The sequence below is a fragment of the Lupinus angustifolius genome, chromosome LG12 (assembly GCF_001865875.1).
Source record: "Lupinus angustifolius cultivar Tanjil chromosome LG12, LupAngTanjil_v1.0, whole genome shotgun sequence".
In the NCBI taxonomy this organism is placed as follows: Eukaryota; Viridiplantae; Streptophyta; class Magnoliopsida; order Fabales; family Fabaceae; genus Lupinus; species Lupinus angustifolius.
Window position 1 is genome coordinate 16,637,573 of NC_032020.1, and position 22,403 is coordinate 16,659,975.

General features: G+C 34.5%; 5 protein-coding genes across 9 annotated transcripts; 2 read left to right on the forward strand and 3 right to left on the reverse strand.

The window, feature by feature from the left end:
* LOC109362390 (threonine synthase 1, chloroplastic-like) lies at positions 29 to 1,766 on the forward strand. The gene has a single exon (XM_019608136.1). It carries the CDS (start codon positions 85 to 87, stop codon positions 1,648 to 1,650), a length of 1,566 nt encoding a protein of 521 aa, XP_019463681.1. The 5' UTR covers positions 29 to 84; the 3' UTR covers positions 1,651 to 1,766.
* LOC109362391 (WD repeat-containing protein VIP3) lies at positions 2,486 to 5,218 on the reverse strand. Its single transcript, XM_019608137.1, has 2 exons — positions 4,795 to 5,218; positions 2,486 to 3,241 (listed from the first exon to the last, which is right to left on the reverse strand). The coding sequence occupies exons 1-2, from the start codon at positions 5,131 to 5,133 to the stop codon at positions 2,615 to 2,617; spliced, it is 966 nt and encodes a 321-aa protein (XP_019463682.1). The 5' UTR covers positions 5,134 to 5,218; the 3' UTR covers positions 2,486 to 2,614.
* Positions 5,859 to 9,705, reverse strand: LOC109361497. 2 transcript variants are annotated; one of them, XM_019606963.1, is made up of 6 exons: positions 9,560 to 9,705; positions 8,692 to 8,761; positions 7,797 to 7,913; positions 6,850 to 6,976; positions 6,665 to 6,782; positions 5,859 to 6,290 (listed from the first exon to the last, which is right to left on the reverse strand). In XM_019606963.1, the coding sequence occupies exons 2-6, from the start codon at positions 8,699 to 8,701 to the stop codon at positions 6,204 to 6,206; spliced, it is 459 nt and encodes a 152-aa protein (XP_019462508.1). In that variant the 5' UTR covers positions 8,702 to 8,761; positions 9,560 to 9,705; the 3' UTR covers positions 5,859 to 6,203. The 2 variants fall into 2 exon arrangements, with proteins under 2 accessions (XP_019462508.1, XP_019462509.1); XM_019606964.1 differs by having other exon boundaries at positions 5,862 to 6,290; positions 6,850 to 6,973.
* Positions 13,829 to 18,301, forward strand: LOC109362563 (mitogen-activated protein kinase kinase 2-like). 2 transcript variants are annotated; one of them, XM_019608422.1, is made up of 9 exons: positions 13,829 to 13,922; positions 13,954 to 14,032; positions 14,268 to 14,352; positions 15,225 to 15,359; positions 16,155 to 16,379; positions 16,471 to 16,653; positions 16,749 to 17,312; positions 17,391 to 17,485; positions 17,886 to 18,301. In XM_019608422.1, exons 2-7 carry the CDS (start codon positions 13,956 to 13,958, stop codon positions 16,965 to 16,967), a joined length of 924 nt encoding a protein of 307 aa, XP_019463967.1. In that variant the 5' UTR covers positions 13,829 to 13,922; positions 13,954 to 13,955; the 3' UTR covers positions 16,968 to 17,312; positions 17,391 to 17,485; positions 17,886 to 18,301. The 2 variants fall into 2 exon arrangements, with proteins under 2 accessions (XP_019463967.1, XP_019463966.1); XM_019608421.1 differs by having other exon boundaries at positions 13,892 to 14,032.
* LOC109362562 (probable protein phosphatase 2C 50) lies at positions 18,457 to 21,612 on the reverse strand. 3 transcript variants are annotated; one of them, XM_019608420.1, is made up of 6 exons: positions 21,486 to 21,612; positions 21,078 to 21,152; positions 19,993 to 20,883; positions 19,560 to 19,916; positions 19,359 to 19,464; positions 18,457 to 18,980 (listed from the first exon to the last, which is right to left on the reverse strand). In XM_019608420.1, the coding sequence occupies exons 3-6, from the start codon at positions 20,788 to 20,790 to the stop codon at positions 18,643 to 18,645; spliced, it is 1,599 nt and encodes a 532-aa protein (XP_019463965.1). In that variant the 5' UTR covers positions 20,791 to 20,883; positions 21,078 to 21,152; positions 21,486 to 21,612; the 3' UTR covers positions 18,457 to 18,642. The 3 variants fall into 3 exon arrangements, with proteins under 3 accessions (XP_019463965.1, XP_019463963.1, XP_019463964.1); XM_019608418.1 differs by having other exon boundaries at positions 19,993 to 20,927; XM_019608419.1 differs by lacking the exon at positions 21,486 to 21,612 and having other exon boundaries at positions 19,993 to 20,927; positions 21,078 to 21,215.

Sequence of the window (22,403 nt, forward strand, 5' to 3'; positions counted from 1 at the left end):
AAAACAAAACAAAACAAAACCATCTCAAAATATAAAAATATAGCAACCATTCATCGCTGATACCTCTTTCTCTAACAACAAAAAATGCTTTCTTTGTTGAATCCTTCTTTCTCTCCTTTCACCCCAAAAATCAATTCAACCAATCACATCAAAACCCGCAATTTCCCCACCATAGTAACATGCACCTCTTCCACATTCGATCATTCCTCTCCTCCTCCGATAACTGCCACCACTTCCCATCGCAACCACGATAATATCAAGGACGAGGCTCGCCGCCACCGTTCCTCCTCCGACAACCATAACTTCTCCGCCAAATATGTCCCCTTCAACGCCGGCTTAGACTCCACTGAATCCTACTCCCTCGATGAAATCGTCTACCGCAGCCGCTCCGGTGGTCTTCTCGATGTCCAGCACGACATGGAGGCACTCAAGAAATTCGACGGCGCGTACTGGAAAGCCCTGTTTGACTCGCGCGTGGGAAAGACGACCTGGCCGTACGGGTCTGGGGTATGGAGCAAGAAGGAGTGGGTGTTACCGGAGATCGATTCTGACGATATCGTAAGCGCTTTCGAAGGTAACTCGAATCTATTTTGGGCTGAGCGTTATGGCAAACAGTTTGTGGGCATGAATGATTTATGGGTTAAACACTGTGGAATCAGTCACACTGGTAGTTTTAAAGATTTAGGGATGACTGTTCTGGTTAGCCAAGTGAACCGGTTGAGAAAAATGAACCGGCCTGTCGTTGGAGTCGGTTGTGCCTCGACCGGTGACACGTCAGCAGCACTTTCTGCTTATTGTGCTTCTGCAGGTATACCTTCTATTGTGTTCCTTCCTGCGAATAAGATTTCGACTGCGCAATTGGTTCAGCCTATTGCCAATGGGTCTTTGGTTTTGAGCATTGACACTGATTTTGATGGGTGTATGAAGTTGATCAGGGAGATAACTTCTGAATTGCCGATTTATTTGGCGAATTCATTGAATAGTTTGAGGCTCGAGGGGCAGAAAACTGCTGCTATTGAGATTTTGCAGCAGTTTGATTGGCAGGTACCTGATTGGGTGATTATACCTGGTGGGAACCTTGGGAATATTTATGCTTTCTACAAAGGGTTCAAAATGTGTAAGGATTTAGGGCTTGTGGATAGGATTCCTAGGCTTGTTTGTGCTCAGGCTGCGAACGCGAACCCTTTGTATTTGTATTATAAGTCAGGGTGGAAAGAGTTTAAGGCTATCAAGGCTAATTCCACTTATGCATCTGCTATTCAGATTGGTGACCCGGTTTCTATAGACAGGGCTGTGTTTGCTTTGCAGAATTCGGATGGGATTGTTGAGGAGGCAACTGAGGAGGAATTGATGGATGCAATGGCACAAGCTGATTCTACTGGCATGTTTGTATGTCCACACACTGGGGTGGCTTTGACGGCGCTCATGAAGCTTAGGAATTCTGGGGTTATAGGACCTAATGAGAGGACTGTGGTGGTTAGCACTGCACATGGCTTGAAGTTTACACAGAGCAAGACTGATTATCATTCTGGTGATATCCCTGGAATGGGTAGGTTTGCCAACCCACCTGTAACAGTCAAGGCGGATTTTGGATCGGTCATGGATGAGCTCAAGGGGTTTTTGTTGAGTAAGGCCCCAAAGTACAAGTAACTTTAGTATTTCTGCTATCATGCTTAAACAGATTTGTGTTAGATTTTGATCTGAAGTTTTGTATAATCTATTGAAGTATTTGGGAGTTCGAATAATCTTTATAATATACTTGTGGATTATGGGCCTCTTGGCGCTGCTAACATGCTGACAACGGAATTTCTTGAAGGTTTTTCTAACAAATTACGAATGAACTTGTGTACATAGCAGTTGCTGGTTAATTGTGGAAGAGATTTCAAACGTTTTATGTTTGAGAAGTGCAGTAATCTCAAATGAACCTTGAAACTATTATTATATTCTCACGATGACATGAAATCAACCATGTCAACGGTACCATTTTTACTAAATAGGATTTGATTTTGGACATGGACCGTCAACCCTTGATTGTGTTTTATGCATAATCTTTGTTACTATGAAACATGGTTGATATCCAAATTCTTCGTTAAATTATACAACGATTGCATTCGATAATTTTCATTACAACTTTGAGTTTTTAAGGTAGTGTCCCAAAGCTTTGTTACAATCTACCTCATGTTTTCATTACAACTTTCCCATACAGCTTCATAACTAACACCAAAACAAGGTCAACTTGCAATATTGGTGTACATGCATCATCTTCCAAGTCAACAATCCATGACACAATTTTTTCTATTAATGGTAGATTGACCAATATAATATCATCCTACGAGTTGGCAGACTGATTTTGTTTCAAGATGAATTTTTTGAAGGTTCACACCCATCTTGGTGGTCATGTCCAACATTGGTAACTGACAAAAATAAATTTATCTTGAATGGAAGGAGTAGGAAATAGGAATGAAACACAAAATGATACATCATCTACAACCAAGCATTTTCTTCAAATTAATTTGTAGAGAGAAAACATTAACAACTAAGAAGTCAATAACATTAGACAAAATAGTACGAGTACAAATACAGTGTGTCCTCATTCCGCATACCATATAATAAATCAGGAATAATCATACAGTGATATGCTCTTATCATCTGATACACTAGCAAGGCGACCATTTCGTACATCAGTCCCTCCAGGTGGTCTAAATGCCACTCCCCATACCTGGTCCGTATGGTTACCCATTGTCTGCACAGACGCCCTCATGTTAAGATCCCACAGCCTTACAGTTCTATCACTTGAACCTGTGGCAATGGCCCCCCCATCTGGGCTCACATCCACACATAATACCCAGCTACCGTGACCTGACATGGTCCCGATTAAAGCTTTCCCCTCAGCATCATACATGTGGACATTACCATCATCTGAAGCTGAAAACAGCAGCCTTGGATCATATGGAGAATAAACAAGAGATCGAACAGGCATGAAGTGGCCTTCAAGGTGATGTAAAAATTTGGCTCGTAGAACATCAAAAACAGAAATGGTCCCATCCATTGAGCCACAAGCAAGTCGTTTTCCATCTGGACTCCATGCAACTGATAGGACAAATTTCTTGCTGCCACTTTTGTCGGTGGGTTTAGATCCTTCTGGACGAGGAATTGATAGAGTGGCAAACATTTCCCATGTGGTAGTGTCCCAAAGCTTCACTGAAGCACTACCTCCACCAGCAACAGCCAGAAAGGCACCCTGAAGGAAGAGAACTTTTGCTGATTAAATAACTACTATGTGTACTGAATGACCCTAAGCAAAGGAGAAAGAAAAAGAAATGATCTGGAAAAATGTAAAATAGCAAGCATATGAACACCAGTATCAAGAACAGCAAGAAAATATATACTTTGAAGGATGCTTATGGACTATATAATCAGACATTTGCAAACTTCAGAAAACAAAATATCCGCAGATGACCAAATTGTAGGAATTCTGTATAATTAAATACAATAGTTGACTTAGACAGTAGGTGTAAACATACATGTGCAGAAAATAAACACTGTGCAAACTCAAAATCAATGAAGACAGTTGGCAAAAAGGAAACATCAGAAAATAACCAATCAAGTTCATGTAGGTTTTAAGCATGTAAAATTGCCAATGTACCTGTACAGTAAAAAAGGAAGAAATTCAACCAACGCATAAGCTGCAATAGTGAAACCATGGCTGTCGAGATAAATTGATAGTGAAAGGACATGGTATATTACCAACATGAAAGAATACAAAAAAGGTTAATTAATCCTTATTGGGAAAATAAAAATGTTTTCATGCAAGGCCATTTGACAACAAACACAGTTTGTAATCCTTATTGTCTTATTAAGCACATCCCAACAACAGATGTTAAAAATTTGCGTACACGCAAACCTCTTTCTCAAAAAATAAGATGAATTAATATTAGAGTGCAAACATTACCCGTCAATGAGGATTTTACAAGTTTATTGTTTTAACAATCATTCGTAACAGATGTGGTACACATTAATGCAACAAGCATTTAGAATATCAAGTATATGATTCCCAATTTAGCAGATGAGTCTTTTCCTATAGGTTTAACAAAGGATAACTAGTGGATATCTCATCAATCACAAAAGGAGGGAAAAAAGAACTGCCAGTTCTTTATTATATTCGGAATCTGAATTGATTATGATTACTTCAACAACAAAATTGCAAGATTTAGTATTTTAGTTAATTCAGCATGTAAACCAGCAAGGGCAGTGAACATGACAACAATCAGACACGGCGATTTTATAAATTATAAGCCGGGGTTTTAATACATATTAATCGTTTGGTTCAAGTTATCAAATAAAACTGAATAATCAGATCATTAGATAATCTGAATGGTCAAAACTGAAATTTAAAAATTATCTTTATTTTCCAAAAAAAATAAACATATGTAGAATTACAATTATATAAAGCTCAAGCTGTAGAACTAAGCTTGTTTGGACCTCTAGCAAACAGTCACTGTCACCAAATAGAGGCCTTTCAGTCAGGTTGATTAACACATGAATTTTCAGTGATCTAGGTTTTAGCATCAACTACACAGCATTGGCATGAATGAAGCATAATAAGAGGAATTTGAGTCTAATAAACACATGAAAAGTGACTATCACTTTATGCAACCAAAGCAACCACAAAATACTCGCCAGTTCAGAGATTCAGAACAAACAACAAAACGATCTAAATTCAATAATTTCTCAGACTTCAAAATCACCAAATGTTTTACTTTCTACTAAAAAAACAAGCAAATCGGACATCACCTTAGGATCGAAACGCATTTGCCAGACTTCAGAAGGAGGAGCCTCGAGCGTAGCGACGGTGGCATTAGAATCCACATCGAAGACGCGAACAAAGCTGTCGAGGGAGGAGGAAGCGGCGATTGATCCGAGAGGATGAGCGGCGACGGAAGCGACGCCGAGACAGTGGCCGGTGTTGGTGCGCTCGAGGACTAGGTCATCGGACCTCCACAACCTGACGGTCTCATCAAGGGAACCAGTGAGGAGTAGCGGTGGTCGGTTAGCGGTTGCCGGAACCCATGTAACTGCCCACACCGAATCATCGTGGGCGTTATCTACCGATTTTATTCCGGCGAGTTTCATTGCAAAGTACTTGCTTCTCTTTGTTGTTTTTCGCTGCTCTAATTAACGAAACAAAATCTTGGACTCGGCTTCTACTACGATACAGGTTTTCAACTCTGGTTCAGTTTGGGCCTTTCTCTTTTACCTTCACAGGCCCATTCACTTTATTTTCATTACAATTCCAATTCATACAAAATAAATAATGTGCCAACCTTAAATATTTTCTAGACTAAGATATATCACTTGTTTATGATGGTTTATACTAGAGAGATTAGTCCTAATAGCTTTTTTTTTTTTCATGTTCGTTAATATTGTTTTTTAGATACATGATCTATTTGAATAATAAAATACAACATTAGTCAAGCCATAAATTACATTAACTAGGGATAACTACATGGATCAAATAACATAATTTTATTCCAATAGTAAATATATATTTGTATTATTTATAAGATCAATGGCATGATTCAATTGATAATTACGAACCAATTTTGAACTTTCAGGTGTAAAGATCATTGTGATAAGTTTTTCTTTTACACAAAAATTAAGATATTCTTTAGGTATTAGAAAATGAACATATTCTTTATGATAACTCATGGTTAGTGTAGTATAAGTAACTTGAGATTAATGAGTCAACTCATCGTATGAATTTATAGGTAATAATGCATATGTTTGTAAGTTGTGGTGAGTACATGGTTGAAGACTATTGTCCATTGATAATGTCAGGGGAGACTATTTGATCATGCATATAAAATATCTTTATAGGTATATTTAGACATTCCAGTGCATACATGTATATACTATATACCCTTTGGTTTCAAATCTGCATTTGGAGGATGTCCTGAATGATTATTCCTGCTTTATTTCTTTGGTGGTTTTTTGGTCTCTTGGGATACTTTCCTACCTTTGAGCCATGCACCTATTAACATATTTTCTTACTCAAAAAGAACGAATTTATAGCAGCAATTTTGGAATCCCAAACATCAATAAAAAACAATGTCACAATTTTTCTTCTTCCATATACACATTTGCAATTGATTCTGATCGCTCGTCATAATTGCTTCTGAGTGTTTTAATATCAATTTTCACCTTCAAGCTTGAATTAGAATCGGAGCGACTGGCGATCTTAACAGAAGAATGGCTGCTATTATCAGCAATGCCACAGAGAATACTAATGCCTGCAAATTGATCAGCATGCAAAGTTATACATTAGTATGTAATATCTAACATGCAATAGATGAACTTGAATGGAAGGCATAACTGTAATCAAGTCAAAGTATCCTCACTATTTATAGCTTTTCAAGCTTACTCTGCTAAATCAACTTAGCCGTCTTGCTTTTTTTTTACTTAAATGATTCATGTTCAAAAAAACTATGTTTTCAAGAGGTTTCTTGTTTCTTTTATCTGATCCGAGCAGAGCTACCTAGTAGGTCGGATTCCATTCAAAGCAATCATATTTGGTAGTTGGACTTATTCTAATGCACTCGTAAACAAACATATGTACACAGACAAATAGAGAGGAAGAGGCTAGAGAGAAAGGGAGAGAGATTACAGCAATTGCAGAGGCTCCCAACCCTGCGCGCTCTCTAGGATCTTTCCGATAGTAATTTCCAAAATAGAGAAATGTTGCATAGTACCACATAGGTGGGCATAGAAATCCGAACAGAAATCTGCAGTTAAAGACAGCCGTGAGACAAGGTTGACTTAATTGCAGAATAGGTGATTAAGATTACTTACGAGAACCATCCAACTCCACAGCCAAAACATGGAAGGGGTTTATCATAAATTCCCATTTGAAAGTCCTCTGGGTCTCTAACTATGGTATACTTTCCCTTTCCACGGCCTGCAGCATTTGTTTGACCTGCTATGGCCATGAAAATCGTCAGCACCTCAGAAAAAAGTTGAAACAATTAGTAACGAATGTCAAGAGACGCATTTGCTTTAAGGAAAAGAAAATTGAATTAGTGCTGTTGTCACATGTTTGTTATGTTAATAAGTATCCAGCACATTATCACTGAACTTGTTAATTAACCATGCCCTGGACCTTGTTTTTCAAGGAGGAAGAGTAGCTAGGACACAAGTTACAAGCATGTTTACCCTAGTACATATTTACTTAGTAGAACAAATTCAATAACCTTGAGTAAGGGGAAACTGGCTCCTGAGATCAAACTCAAAGGACAGAGGGTGAGATTATTAAGGGGTGTGTCTTGAACTCTTGATCGATATAGATATAACGATTATCCAGAAAAAAATTGAAGTCCCATTGAAAAAACCATGTAGAATGCAAAAGGTTGCATTTCTCAACTATACACAAATGATCTCATTCCTTGTGGTGCAGACAACAGAATTATACAAATAACTTACAAATTTGAAAAATTCTGAATAATTAGATGTACAATAGTGAGATGGATTATTCTGTAATGCATGTCCCTGATGCACCCCTCCCTAAATGAAAAAGAAAATGACAGTGACCTGAGTCCAATGGAGGATTTGGAGACATCAGCATACTAATCCTTGCTTCCCAACAGATCCAAGTTGGTATATAGTTTTGATAATAGTAAATCATCGAAGTAAATTATATTTTTGATATAATGGAAGTAAATTATAAATGAACACTTCAAGACAAACATCAAAATCATTAGAAACATATATTTGATTCCAGAGGCACATCATTAATAGTTTACCTTTAAATATTGTATTATTTCGAGCAGATGGCCTTAAAAGGTCAAAATGCTTATCAGAGACTGCTCTCCCCAATTCCGCATCTTTTCTCAAACTAACATTCTCTTCCATCCCAGCATCTGCAAAACCAAAAGAAATCCCATTTCATGGCAATTAAGAGCACTGAGTTGCATTGTTTTTTCATGAGTTACAAATGCTCCTATTTATATATATAATGAATGCAGATGCATTGTCATAGTGGAAACTCCACATGCATATCAACCTACAAAGTAGTGGTGACAAAGCCTGTTCCTATGGAAAACCCTGCTTTCTCTGATAATTTAATTTATGTTGGTGATACATATTATATCCTGATGACACAATAAACTATCCTTGTTCTATTCAAATTATTAGATGGAGGATTAATCATCATACATTTGCCACAGGAAAAGTATCATATTATGATTTTTTTCATGCTTTTAACAGTTTGTTCTCAGCATGTCAAATGCCAAAAATAGTTGTAATGGTGTTAGTCTATCTGGCACAATTAGATATAGCCTAATAGCTCGAACTATCCAAACAATGATAAACTAAGTGATAAGGCTTAAAAGTTTAAAGCAAGTAGGCCAGATTCTGTTCAAAATCCAAATTTCTCCAGCATGTCACACAGGACGTCAGGACCTAGCCAATATATTAAACAATTGATATTGTTTGAATAAATTCTAGTACTGACTTGTATTCATATTTCAAAGGATCAAGATCTGTGTCAGAATAGACAATACATGGCAGGATGGTGTGCAAATCAGAAAGAAGCGACGGATAATTGAGTACCCTTTTATGATCTAACAAGTACACACAACTAATTGTATTTATATCTAGAGGGATTAGTTGGTTAATAATATTAAAACGTTTGAGCACCTTTATCCATGGATGATGGAGCTAGTTTGCACGACCAAACCTTCAGCTGTCCAAATAACAGTCAAAATCCCTGGTTTGCAAAATCCAACATGTTAGACAAAAGGATGACCTGCGAAACCACTGTGTTTCCACTTAGAAGCATAAACTGAAAAGAACGTGCAATATTGCAACAACTGAGTATATTAATTTGTCGACTTTGAAGCTTAGCAAGCTTTCAGAAATCAGAATGGATTACGAAAGTATGTATTTGTAACCACTCACAAGTAGCAAGGCCTCCCATATTCTGAGAAATTAGTTCTTCTTTTCAATTAGCATGTATGAATTTCATTGCTAACCTTATACAAGTATGCTAATTTTTTCAGATTTTGAGTTGTTATAAGGAATTGGGAAATTCCACTTATTCTTCAGATCGAAACAGAAACAAGCCTTGTTGCCAGCTCCCAGTAAAAGCATGAGGCTTTGGATTTTAAGGTTTAATATGTATGAGTATGACACCATAAGCATTTGAATCAACAAAACTATTATCCTAAAAAACAAACTTTGTAAATTAAGATACTAGCTAATCACAATTGCACTTCAAATTGAGAACCTTCACTGGTATAAGAATTTTCACAATTCAGAATTTCAATTCAATGAACAAACCATTCAAATTCTATTACATATAAGAACCTACCAGATAAGGTAATGGGCAACAACCAAAAACAACTAAATATTCTGAATCTACGGCAATCACCGTAAAAGAAATATCATAAACGTGTAATAGAGAAAAAAGACGAAACTTTTTTCTGCATTAGAAGCCAAAATTGGAGTACCTGTTGAGAAAAAAAAGTAAAGAACAAAAAATTGAGAGGATTAAAGAGAAGCTTACAAGTGAAGCAGTGATGAAAATGAAGAAAATAGGTAGAAATAGTGAAATTGATAAGCAAATGATGTTTCCTTTCTAATTGAGGAGTGATATTGGGGCAAGGCACGACTTCATCGTTGGTCTATTCAGAGCTTAATACAATTGACTATGTTACTTTGTCTCTTCTCCAAGTCTTAGGAAGTTCACCAATTTTGAAAATAATACTATATTACTACAAGTTTTATTTCTCATGTCAAATGTGTATGCATGGAAAAAAAAAGAAAATATTATATTATTCACTATTTTACATGTAATTATTTTTACTACCAACCAAAAAAACAAAATTTACTGAAAAAATAAAAATAAAAAATAGGTTATCAAATTTTGTAACAAGATTAACTATTCTATTTTATAGAAAAAGTCATGATATAAAATAATGAATATAGAATAGTTCTATTTCTAACTACTATTGTTTGCAGTAAAATTATTCTAGAGTTTAATATAACTATTATAATAACATAGTTTTGTGTTTTTGGTTGGTTTAAGTATTTAAGATAAGTGCATATCAACAAATCATCTACAATTTATAGTTTAATTATTATTAATTTTTAAATAAAAATACTATAAATCAATTGTAGATAACATACTGACAATATAAAATACTTTAAGTGTATGAATTTTAAACTCTAAGGTTTTTGAAAATTTATCTATACATTCTACTAGTAATCATTTGTTATTACTTATTAGAAAAATATTTGGTTAATAATGTTTTGATTAAAGTAATTTTGCCTAGCAATTAAAACAACTAATACATTTCTTGATATTTTTTGCAAGATTTTCATGTGTCAACCAACTATATATTATCATTATTAATATTTTAAGATTTAGTTTAATATTTATGCACTTAATATATCATTTAGGTGTATTTTTTGTTTAAGAGTTGGTGATAAATAAAATATGAACAAATGAAAGATATAATAATAGTATAAAAAGTTGAAATAGAATTTATGCATAGATTGTTTTCTATTAGATTTTCAATATTTTAAAATGGGTTTACCTACAATTAACTTCTTATAATAGAGTGAATATTTCATATTCTAATGATGACATTTTAGTTATTTACATGGGTTGTTTGATCTTTCTCTTGATTCCAAAATTTTAAACCATAATAAATAGGGAAAAAATAATAAAGGTAGTTGGGCATGTTATAATGGACTCTATTAAATTAACTTAATTAAGCCCCCACTTTGTTATGCATAATCATGTCTTTCCCTTTGTCTGCGACAACCAGTGCTTGGTTGTGAATTCATTTTTATTTATAATTTGCTCATTTTATTAATAATTTTAGTATTTAAATGAATAATCTTACCTGATTTTTTTATCCACGTTTTTAAAAATTATCTTAACATGTTAAACAAAACCTCTGTCGTTTAACAATTTCAAAAAACTCCGGTTTTAGCTTCTAAAAGTGTCGTCCCTTTATTGAGTTTTTTTTAAACGTGAACAATATTTCAATCTACAAACTTATTTTAATAACTTCATAAGACAATAATTATTTTTTTACTTTTTATATTTTCAGTGTTCAGCAAATGAATTTGTAGATTTAATTTTTACTTTTTATTTGATATTTTTTAAGAGGAGGATAAAAAAACAAAAAGTTAAGTACAAAAGAGCATAAATGGGTGAGGTGTTAGGTTGGCAGTTGCTTTATTAGGCTGAAATATTATTATATTGTGGCCATTGGAGGCTAATTAAAGAGGCTTAGATCATGAATATTTAAGATATCAACAATGTCAGCTTGTGACTCCATCAATCATAATTGCGATGAAATGTTGCCATCCAAAGACAATCAAATTTTAAAATGGTGGGTTCGTCTAAAATCACCCTCGGTACAAAATGTGCAATGATTGTTAGTATAAAAATAACAATAACAATACAGTTAGTCACCCAGCCAATAATATATTTAAGGTTGCCAACCATACGTGCCAATTAGTCTTTTTCTTCTTCTCTTTCTCTCTCTCCTAATAGTAGTTTGAACTAGGGATGACAATAAAAACCGAACCTGTGGGTACCCGCCTGAATCGAACCTGAATTTAACGGGGAAAACCCGATGTGATTGGGTTCGGGTTTTACCTGGGTTTAAATTTCGGGTTCGAGTTCGGGTTTGTTATAGCAAATAACCCGAACCCGCCCCGAAGTAAGGTAATTCAATTTAAAATTGAAATTTCTATCATTTGTCAATTGTTTTTAATTTCTAATGTTACTTTATATACTATTGGATCTTCAAACATAAAAGAAATGAAATAATACAAGAGAAAATAGAAATGTTAGAGTAAAATTACACGAAAATAATATCATATTTTCCTTAATACTTTATCATTTTCGGGTTCGGGGATGGTATTTTTATTTTCAACCCCGTTGAGTTTGGGTTCGGGTTTTGAATTTTGGGTTCGGGTTTGGGTATGTGCAAACCCGACCCTGCCCCGCTCCGTTGCCATTCCTAGGGTGAACATGAGCTGAATTAGGACGGGTTAAGGTTTGTCCTTACCCAACCCTAAATATTGGTCAGGTCACTTTTTTGAATTCGGATTCGGCCCTAGACCCGAAGCTAACCCGACCCTAAATAGCAACCGAGTCAGTCTTTAAAGCCGACCCTAGACCCGATTAAATATAATGCATACTCATTTTAGATAAAGATTTCTCAGTATTATTTATTATTATGAATATATCGTTTGATATATAAAATGATATATGTATTATTAATCATGTATATATTATGGAAAAATTAAAGAATAAAAGATACTTTCGACCAAAATGATATCATTACTCTATACACATTTGAGTAGAAACATATACAAACATGATGAGTGAGTAACCCTAGGACGGGACGGACCGAGTTATGCTTGATCCCTACCCGACCATAATTATTGACTAGGTCTATTTTTGGAACCAGACTCGGCCCTAGACCCAATCAGACCCGATCATTATCGGGCTATACCAGGTGAGCGGGTAGGGCCGGTTCCTGTTCACCCCTACCTAATAGTATGATGATTTTAGGTTTATACTTAGTACCTTAGTATCATTAAAACATATCCTTGGGGTATATATTAGAAATTGAATTTAATATGTATACACTAATAATGTAAGTTGTTATAATATTGGTAAATTATGTATATTTATATAATAATTATCATTAACTCTCAAACAAAAGTAATATAAATCAATGATGAATGATATACTGTCTATAAAATTCTTTACACCAACACTACACAAATTTTAAAGTCTTTGAATTTGCCTTTATTCACTGGCAAGAAAACTAAAAGCTCAACACAACTTATAACTCCAATATTTTGTGAAAACCTCTCAATTCGATATCTCAACCATCTTGTAACACAATGGTGGACTCCACTATTAATGAGTCAAGCTCAAACTTAATAAATTTGATATTAACAGTCATTTAATAACTCATATGTATTATATATATATATATATATATATATGTATATATTATATTAGTTATGATTTTACTTTGGATAAATTAAATTGAAAATTCTTGAGTGTGCAGCAACTTATTTTGATTTTTTAATGATGAGAACTATAATGTCGGGAATTATTTAAGTACCACTTGAACCAATGTCCGTTGGTAATATGCGGATAGATTTGATAAAAAATAGTTAGTTTTTAAATTAGTTACATGAGTCGAATTCAAACTTTAAGTGTCTCATAAATAAACTAATCAAACTATATATCTTTTCTCATGCTAAATTTGAGCATTAAATGAACTTCATGTAGGGTTGGGAACATTGAATTTGAAAGCCTTCGACTTTTATTTTAACAATATATTAATAAATCCTCCTTTTTGGATTGTAGGTTTAGATGAAGGTGATTGATTTGAATCTATATGAGATATATAAAATGGTAATTTTATTTCAACGACCTAAATTTAACAATTTTTTGTAAGAAATTAAACTATATATTGCTCTTTTACTTTTTATCTTCTAATTCTACACGCATTCTAAAAATTTCATCTAAAAATAAAATAATTTTTTTTAAAGCTGTTAGAGTATGATGTTTAAAGAAACATGTTGGTTAAATAAAGAGAAACGTAGGACAAAGGAAGTAGTAACTTTGAAAAGTCAACAAAAAGTCTCAATCTTAAAGCTGCTTCATTTGTTATGCTTAGTTCGTCAATTGTGACTGCTTTCTTTCCTAATCAATCACAAATTTATATTTTGTAGTAGCTCCACCCTCATATTTCTATTCATATAATATTATATACTAGTACTATGTTTTGACTATAGTATAAAATAAAATATAATTATATTATATTACATATAATAGTCTTCATACTATAAAGTTTTTCATCATTTCAAAATCAAACCAAGTGGAACTCTCCCATCAGAGCTCCATAGCCATAGTCATGAACAAAAGAAACTTTGGCATTGGTCTCAAACTCTCTTTACCTGTGTCTGATCAAGCTTCTTTTGCCAAGTTTCTGTGAGTTTTTCTCTTTAATTTATGCGTGATTGTTTATGTTTGGTTTTTGACTACTACACTAAGAGTATAAAATGTACTGCATGATAAATGTAAGAGTTTTTTACACTATACACATGTAAGTATAATTTGTTCTTAAATAAAAGTAATACAAATGAATATAAACGAATGATTTTCTGACATTGCATGCATTATTTTCTCCTAAACTAATTGAAATTGTTGGTATGTTGTGTTGTAGAACTGAAAGTGGCACCTTTAAGGATGGGGATCTGCTTGTTAACAGAGATGGTGTTAGAATTGTTTCTCAGAGTGAAGTTGAAGCTGTAACATATTTCCCCCAATATTTTTCAATATATTTTTAATCAGATTGTTCAATTGTTTCATTTCATTTTTTTGGATCTAATAAAAAGGCCTTGTGGGTGATATGGATTCCTGATTTTTCCTATTTTGAACTTTTCAAACCTAAATGGAACATTATTTGTTGGCTTTTGGCTACTGTAACTAGATGTTTGTTAACAAATTGTAAAGTCTCTTAGAATTTCTCCTCTTACCTGTGTTTTATTAAGCAAGTGGAGAATAAGTTAAAGGATTTGAAGGAAAGTAGTGTTCAGCAAAAGTCATCTACTTCATGAACCATTACCAAATAATTAGTTTTGCTTAGTCTACCATAATCAATGATATGATTGTCCTAGTGCACCCAGTTTAGGTGCTGTGGTGCAATAATTTCTCAATGAACTCTGTTTCTTCCAGAATATTGTGTCTTTGTGTGATTTTCCAGAATCAATTGAAAATACCTTCATTAATGCAATGCTTTGATCTGTTTGTAATATATTAAACTACCAACTGTCTTTTAAACAACCTAACTAATTATATTGGAAAGTTTCCTATGCATACCTTTATGCAGTCAACACATTTTAGAAAATAGAACAAGTTTATAGTAAATTACATGATCATGTTAGGTGAGAGTCCAGAATTAACTCCTCTAAGCACCTTTATGAATGATTCAAATTAGATTTTTTTTCCATACTAAACTCTATAATTAGCTGTAACTCCTAACCTTGTAGTATAATGATAGTAAGGAGGCTTGGAGCTTGGTTTTCCTGCATTTTACTCTTTAATTTGCACACATTATACATGTTGTCCGAATTCTGGATATATGTTATACACGGGTTTAATATCTCTGTTACGTTTTCAGCCACCCCCAATCAAGCCAACAGATGAGCAGTTAAGTTTGGCAGACATAGAAATAATCAAAGTGGTTGGGAAGGGAAATGGAGGGATTGTGCAATTGGTGCAACACAAATGGACTAGCCAGTTTTTTGCATTAAAGGTATATTGCTGCATATTGCACACCTTGCTTTGAGTTTGCATCTTCTTTTCTCTCATTGTTCTAGTTAGTTTATCTTGTTGTATTGGCATTGTCTACCCACTCTCCAGACTTTTAAAAGTAATGTTATTCCATTCTTTATATCCATTTCATTTAGCATGGAGCCTTAAAACTTATTCAGTATTCGATTTCTGTGTCACTCGAGTGCACATAGTCTGCAAGTTTCAGACTGTTTTTTGCAGTTAGTGTTTGGTGATTTAATTTCATCAGGAGTTAGACAATTTGACAATTTCTTGCAAGAAGTATTTTGGTTAGAGTGTATTTGTATTGATATTTTGTTCTAGGTGGTTTCTTGTCCATTATGTGGGACATTATTTTTTGTTCTAGGAGCCTCCAACCACCGGGGAGTTCCATTGTTACATGGGTATGGGAAGAGTGAAGAGTCACGAGTGAGACACCACGTCTCGAACCAAAACCTTAAAGGAGGAGACTCCTTGTTAGGGGAACCCTGTGTTTGTACCCAAATCTGGCCTTAAACTAGATTATTATCAAATCATTTTTACATTTCAGTGTGACCAATTCTCGAGCCTATGAAGTTGTTTCTCTGTATGCCTGTTAGTTTAACATTTCAGTTTATTAGCTTGAAAGGCTGCTTCTATATCATAATTTTCCTAATCTAGGTTCTTGAACTTATGAACTGCTTCCTTTTATCTGACATATTCACAACCTCACTGCTGTCATATACATCATTTCCTCTCTGTTCTTTTGACATTTATGCGTACATTCTTCACTATTCAGATAATTCAAATGAATATTGAGGAGTCGATGCGCAAGCAGATAGCAAAAGAGCTGAAAATTAATCAAGCAGCACAATGTCCTTATGTTGTTGTCTGCTACCAGTCATTTTATGATAATGGTGTCATATCTATCATCTTAGAGTACATGGATGGAGGGTCCTTAGCAGATCTTCTGAAGAAAGTTGCAACAATTCCAGAGCCTCATCTTGCTGCCATCTGTAAGCAGGTGAGTACTAAGAAATTGAACTTAGTGTTACACTCATGATTCTTTTCTCTGAATCCCAAATAAGATGTGTTCCATTTCTTTTGTGATGTAGGTTCTGAAGGGTTTAATGTATCTTCACCATGAAAGGAATATTATCCACAGAGACTTGAAGCCTTCTAATTTGTTGATAAACCAAAGAGGCGAAGTAAAAATAACTGACTTTGGTGTAAGTGCAATTATGGAAAGCACATCTGGTCAAGCAAATACTTTCATTGGCACATGCAACTATATGTCGGTGAGTAAAATATTCAAGTGTATTTATCATTTTCATGACCACCAATATCTACCATTGTTGCTTAGAATATGACATCCTCTCTGCTAATTATATAGCCAGAGAGAATCAATGGAAGCCAGTGTGGCTACAACTACAAAAGTGATATATGGAGTTTTGGGCTAATATTGCTGGAGTGCGCTTTGGGGAAGTTTCCATATTCTCCACCAGATCAAAGTGAAAGTTGGGAAATTTTTGAGCTAATTGAAGCCATTGTCGATCAACCTCCTCCTAGGGGGGGGTCTGAGAGATATTCTAAAATTATGCTTGCAGTTTAATAGAGGTCATCTTGAAATTAGTTTCAAGGTTTAAGGTAGAATGTGTACGCAGATCAAGTAATAGTGAAAAGTTAAGGCGCATACCAGACATACCAGTATGAAGCCTTATTTTCACATATTATTGTAACTTTTAAGATATTTCTTAATTTAACAGAACAAGCCTCTATCCACGTTAAAACAAATCTAAAAAGCTGGTATCCTCCATAACTATTGAATTGGCCATTTTGCCATGAATTTTATGTCACTGTCTTCTTTTATGAGGCTTCTGATCCTCCTTTTTCAATATTCTCTTTGATTAGTTTACAGAAAGACCCAAAAGATAGACTGTCAGCTCAGGAACTTATGGTATGTATAAATCTTGTTTATATACATATACCATGTACAATAGTCTTTCTAATGATATATATCTGATTGAAACTTCAGAACAATCCTTTTATGAGCATGTATGAGGACTTGGATGTGGATCTTTCAGCCTACTTCTCCGATGCAGGATCTCCACTTGCAACCTTGTAAACTTGGTATTTTCCTCTACTTGACTTAATTTTTTTGAAGTAAAAGGTTAATATTTAGTGTTTAATTACCAACTTATGACTTGTTCTTGAATGTAGATCACCATATAAATAAAATTTATGATCATTCACAAGCATTTTTTTGTTCTGTATTGAGTAAGCAGTTTTTTTGTTCTGTAAACAATGAGGATGGTAATGTTTTGGAGTTAATGTTCCAATTAAAAATGTTGTTACCTGAATTACAAATGAGGGGATGTGCCAATATTCCTGGATAATCTGAGTACCTCCTTATTTGAAAAATGATGTTCCTGGACGGTTGGAGTTATAGTATTCCATGGCACCTTGGTAAGAATTAGGAACAAACGCCACCTGATAAGTAACTGTAGTTTTCACTCCTTTTGTTTTGTAGAGCACCACTTGCATATGGTCAGCATTTGCAGATGAATCAAAGAAACCAGCTTCTATAATTATGTCGGGGAATCTGTATTTTGTTGAGTGATTGAAGTTTGAAGTGTTTGTGGAGAGACTATTATAGATGTAAGGGCTAATAAATTTCAATGATTGGCATCAAGAATTTTTTTAATGCCGACGTTAAGTATTAGGGTCATTTCACTTGTAACGACCTGTATAACTAGGATTTGCCTAAGATGCAGATTATATGATCTTATGTACAAACTTAATAGAAGTTTTGTCAGGCTGTCTCAAAGGAAGCAAACATTTATGCTTATAGGTTTTGAATTGTTAATGCCTGTAATAACTGTTTGAAACCTTCCCTTCTCAATGAAAGTTTCCTCAAGTTATATCTGAGACTTTTATTTGGTTAAACCTTGTCAAATCGTCTTATTAGTTTTTTTGATGTGGTTCCATGGCTTACAATACGACAATATTTTGATTTTTTTGATCAATTGAGCAGCTAACTTGAAAATTTACTCTGAAAAAACTAATTTTTTGCTTTTTTTATCCTTGATAGACTCTCAGAGTCACAGTCAACACGTTAACTCATTCAAGCCGAAGGTATATGTGTACACAGAATTTTAGCATAACTAAATTACATAGCCCTGGAAAAAACTAAGGGCCTACATGTGCTAAAGGCTCAAATGACACTGACTCATTAGGTATATATAAAGATATTCCACATGTTAAACATATGGTAAAAACATGTTATTTTATGGATTTCTCTTGATTTTTCTCTGAGCCTTCAAGTCTATCACAATTACAGAGATGTTATCTTGGCTCCCCCTTTGGAGGGCAAGTCTAGAAAGATACTCTGCAGCATGTTGAGCTGCAGGATCAACTCCTCCTTCGCTTGGTCCGGTTGACCCATTGCTGCCATACTTCTTGTGCCAAAGAAGGATTCGCTTTCGTGCAACTTCGCATGCTTCTTCATTTGTGACTACATCCCATAAACCATCGCTAGCTAGAATAAGGCACTCATCATTTTTCTCTCGTTGCACAAACATGACTTCTGGTTCTGGAATTATGCATGGTTTCAAGTATCTGTCCCCTGTTGGATAAGAAAGAAAATTAGACGACAAGTAATTTCAACTACAAAGCCATCCATTTTTAGATGATAGGATAACAGGATGGGAAAGTGACACTGTTGATGATGTAGTGAATCTTAAGGTTGGTTTGTGAGATGCAAGAGAAGGTCACCTCACAAATGTATTTCAGGGTTCTGAAGCCTTCATTTTCCATTCATTCCCCCAAAATCCAACTCACCCTTAGTGGAAAGAAATTAAAGCCAAATTGCATTAAAATGTTGAATTGAGAAAGTAACAGTTAAACCATTTGACTTAAACTAGGAAAAAAGCACTAAACTGTTTACAATAATAATGAAATTACAAGAAAATCAATCATGTTGAAGTAGATGCCAAAGACATACCTATAGATCTTGACATTGCCAAAACACCAAGAACTCGGTATCCTTTCCAATTTATGACCCTTCCTCCTGCAGCTTCTATCCTTGCCCACTCATCCTCTCTATTTGGCTGCAAAAGAGATGCAAAGTTTCCTCTGTCAAACAACTTCAACTTCTAACACAATTTGACAAAAAATATTATGAAACTGGAATGACATGCCTTACTTTGTGGTCAACAGATAATGGCAGGGCTTCTTTTCCACGATATAAAACAGCCCTTGAATCCCCACAATTTGCAACTATTATGTGTGATTGGCTTAAAATAGCAACCACAGCAGTGGAACCAACAGTATCAGGAGCAAGAGGTTCAACATTAGTCTGAGATCCGCCGCCGTTGTTTTCACTATTCCCTGTACGAATTCCTCCAACCTCGTCATCTACTCTCTGAAAACAATTCCATAATGCTTTCTTCCAATGATCCTGCCAATCATCTCCACTAGTTGTTTCAGACAATCTTGCTTGCTCAGCTTCTATCTCCTCAATCAATGCTGAATGAAGACGTTCCCGGCAGTAATTGGCAACCTATGCAAACAACACCCTATCAGTGAAATGAATCAACTTCAGCAATACAATTTACGAATAAATTTTTAGTTCTTACCTGAAAGCCTCCATGTCCATCAAAGACACCAAAAAAGTGGGCTAGTGAGTATTTTGTGTCTCCATTCACCCGGTCATCAGTTAGCATCTTGGAAGAGACTTCAAAGAGTTGAGGCTTAAGAGCAATAGCATCTTCCATCTCCTTTCTTTTTCCACAGATCGATGAAGAACCATAGAGAGGGCCACGACTCGTGTCCAAAGCATTCTGGTAGCTTGTTTTCTTTTCTTCTGGCAACTGATCAAGAAGCACAGAAGATGGTTTTGGATCAGACCCATCTGATCCACTTTGATCCTCAATCTCAACATCCACTGCAACAGAAACTATGTCCTGCACTGACTTACCATGTATGTTATTATCACCAACCTTGGTAATAATTGGTGAATCTATTTCAGAATAAGCAGATTTCTCCTCAGAAGGATTCCTTTTATCATTATGTAAACAATGAAAACCCACAGCTAACATGAGTTCATCTTCCTTTCTTGGCTGGTTATGGTTTTCAGTCAAGATCCAATTACTGTCACATTGAATAACCACTTCCGAGACAAGCGCAGATCCAGCTAGATTCTCCTTTACCTCAGCAGATACTGTAATTTGGTGTTGTAGTCTAACATCTGCATGATTTTCACTTGCAACAGAATAGGAGGATTGACAATTACCCTCTACTGAAGGATTTGATATTAAAGTTGCTGCTGTATTTGCCATAAGCTTTATCTCCATGTGGGTCTTCACTGAAGACTCCCTTTGATTTAGATTCTTAAGTGTAAATGGTACTGCAACAGCTGAAGTTATTTCCTCCATTTGTTTACTTTGCCTTGTAGAAATAGCCTTATTCTCTAGTAGTATCCTATAAGCTGCTCCTAGCTTTTAACTATTTTTGTTCCTCACTTTTTCCTGATACCTCTTTTTCAATCAGCATCAAAACACCAACAAGGATCCTATGGCATGAGATTTAAGGAGTTTAGACTCAACCCTCCCAAGAACAAGTTAAATAAATTGTAACTTACTTATCCAAAGTGTATATATATTGAAGAGTAAAGATAGATGCTAGAAATAGAATAGCACACTAGATCATTTAAGGAACTAACCTGTTTTGGACTTGGTGTATTAAATCCTAGCAGCCAACATGAAACAAGTGGTGTCCCAAAACAGGTGAATGGTCCCTGGAAACAAGGTCAATATACTAAGATTATTGAAGAAATGGATACTGAATAATCAACAAAGTCAAGGACCTTAGTATTTCTCTATACAAATCACAAAAATGAGGAGAGAGGTTTCCTAGATCTGAGGCAATTCACATCTATCATTGGTTTTAACTCTTGTGTTCATTTTATGTGTCATCTACAACAAGAGTCATGTAGAATATTGGTGATGTTAACTTTGTGCCTTGGCTATATCTATGTTGAACTATGCGTAGACTTAATTATTTTCTAAGATTCATCTCTACAAGTACAAACATTGAAAGCACATAATATTTATTAATATGAGTTGCTTACCTTTACAAAATGAAAATATTGCATGTAAAGTGAGGGAAGGGAATGAAGGAGGGACAAAAACCTCAGCAAGTTTATGAAGTTAAAGGTTATTTATCTCAGACAATGTCTTTTCTTCAGCAATTTTTATTTCTGAAAAAAGAAAGGGAGTTTTAGTCTTTTGAAAATACATAAATTAATACACAATAGATTATGACTCCCTTCTTGGAAATTTTTTCCAAATTTTCTGTCAAAAGAAAAAGTAAAAAAGTTAATGTATTATTATTAAGTAGCATGCTTTACATTTTCTCCCTTGCATGATAGAATAGATTCTTTGCCTCAAAAACTTTGTCCTATCAATAAATATATATCAAATAATACAACTTTATTTTTATATTTGATTGAATGATGTATTTTAATTGATATAAATATAAATGGAGATACAAATTGTGACATAAAATTTCATTATGCATGATAATGCAAGATTTTGACACATACCCTCTTTGTTTTGTTAAAAAAGTAATTAATGATTCAGTTGAGTTTGGTTGCATCATTTCCTAAGCAACCAAACCAATACAAGATTTAGACGTGGAAGCCATTCTAATCTTAGTCTCTCTCATCCATTATGGAGTTGAGATTCTTTTCCAAAAGTGATAAGGCAATGGTACTCTAAAAGTTTTATGTACTATCATTATCTTATTATCTTATTGTTTATTTATATTTAGTTATTATTAACTCATTCTAAAATAATATAAATGAGTGGTGAATATATTAATTGTATATAAATCCTTATATCAATATTATATAGATAACTCTTTCCAAAATTGCTCTTATTTTACTACAACATTATTAAATTGAGAAAAATCATGTTCCACATCTGCATATTTTTACGTGTCGTATATTCATAGATATGTAACATAATTTATAATATAAGCATGCAAA

Excerpts from the sequence above, each read along its gene's own strand:
- LOC109362390 (XM_019608136.1), top strand. The coding sequence starts at position 85 with ATGCTTTCTTTGTTGAATCCTTCTTTCTCTCCTTTCACCCCAAAAATC.
- LOC109362562 (XM_019608420.1), bottom strand. The coding sequence starts at position 20,790 with ATGGAGGAAATAACTTCAGCTGTTGCAGTACCATTTACACTTAAGAAT. Across the intron at positions 19,465-19,559 it reads CATTATCTGTTGACCACAAA|CCAAATAGAGAGGATGAGTG; the intron begins GTAAGGCATGTC and ends TCTCTTTTGCAG. Across the intron at positions 18,981-19,358 it reads GGCAATGTCAAGATCTATAG|GGGACAGATACTTGAAACCA; the intron begins GTATGTCTTTGG and ends CTTATCCAACAG.
- LOC109361497 (XM_019606963.1), bottom strand. Across the intron at positions 6,783-6,849 it reads TGTGGAGTTGGATGGTTCTC|ATTTCTGTTCGGATTTCTAT; the intron begins GTAAGTAATCTT and ends CTTTAACTGCAG. Across the intron at positions 6,291-6,664 it reads TGGGAGCCTCTGCAATTGCT|GCATTAGTATTCTCTGTGGC; the intron begins GTAATCTCTCTC and ends ATCAATTTGCAG.
- LOC109362563 (XM_019608422.1), top strand. The coding sequence starts at position 13,956 with ATGAACAAAAGAAACTTTGGCATTGGTCTCAAACTCTCTTTACCTGTG. Across the intron at positions 14,353-15,224 it reads CTCAGAGTGAAGTTGAAGCT|CCACCCCCAATCAAGCCAAC; the intron begins GTAACATATTTC and ends TTACGTTTTCAG. Across the intron at positions 16,654-16,748 it reads GCACATGCAACTATATGTCG|CCAGAGAGAATCAATGGAAG; the intron begins GTGAGTAAAATA and ends CTAATTATATAG.
- LOC109362391 (XM_019608137.1), bottom strand. The coding sequence starts at position 5,133 with ATGAAACTCGCCGGAATAAAATCGGTAGATAACGCCCACGATGATTCG. Across the intron at positions 3,242-4,794 it reads AAATGCGTTTCGATCCTAAG|GGTGCCTTTCTGGCTGTTGC; the intron begins GTGATGTCCGAT and ends CTCTTCCTTCAG.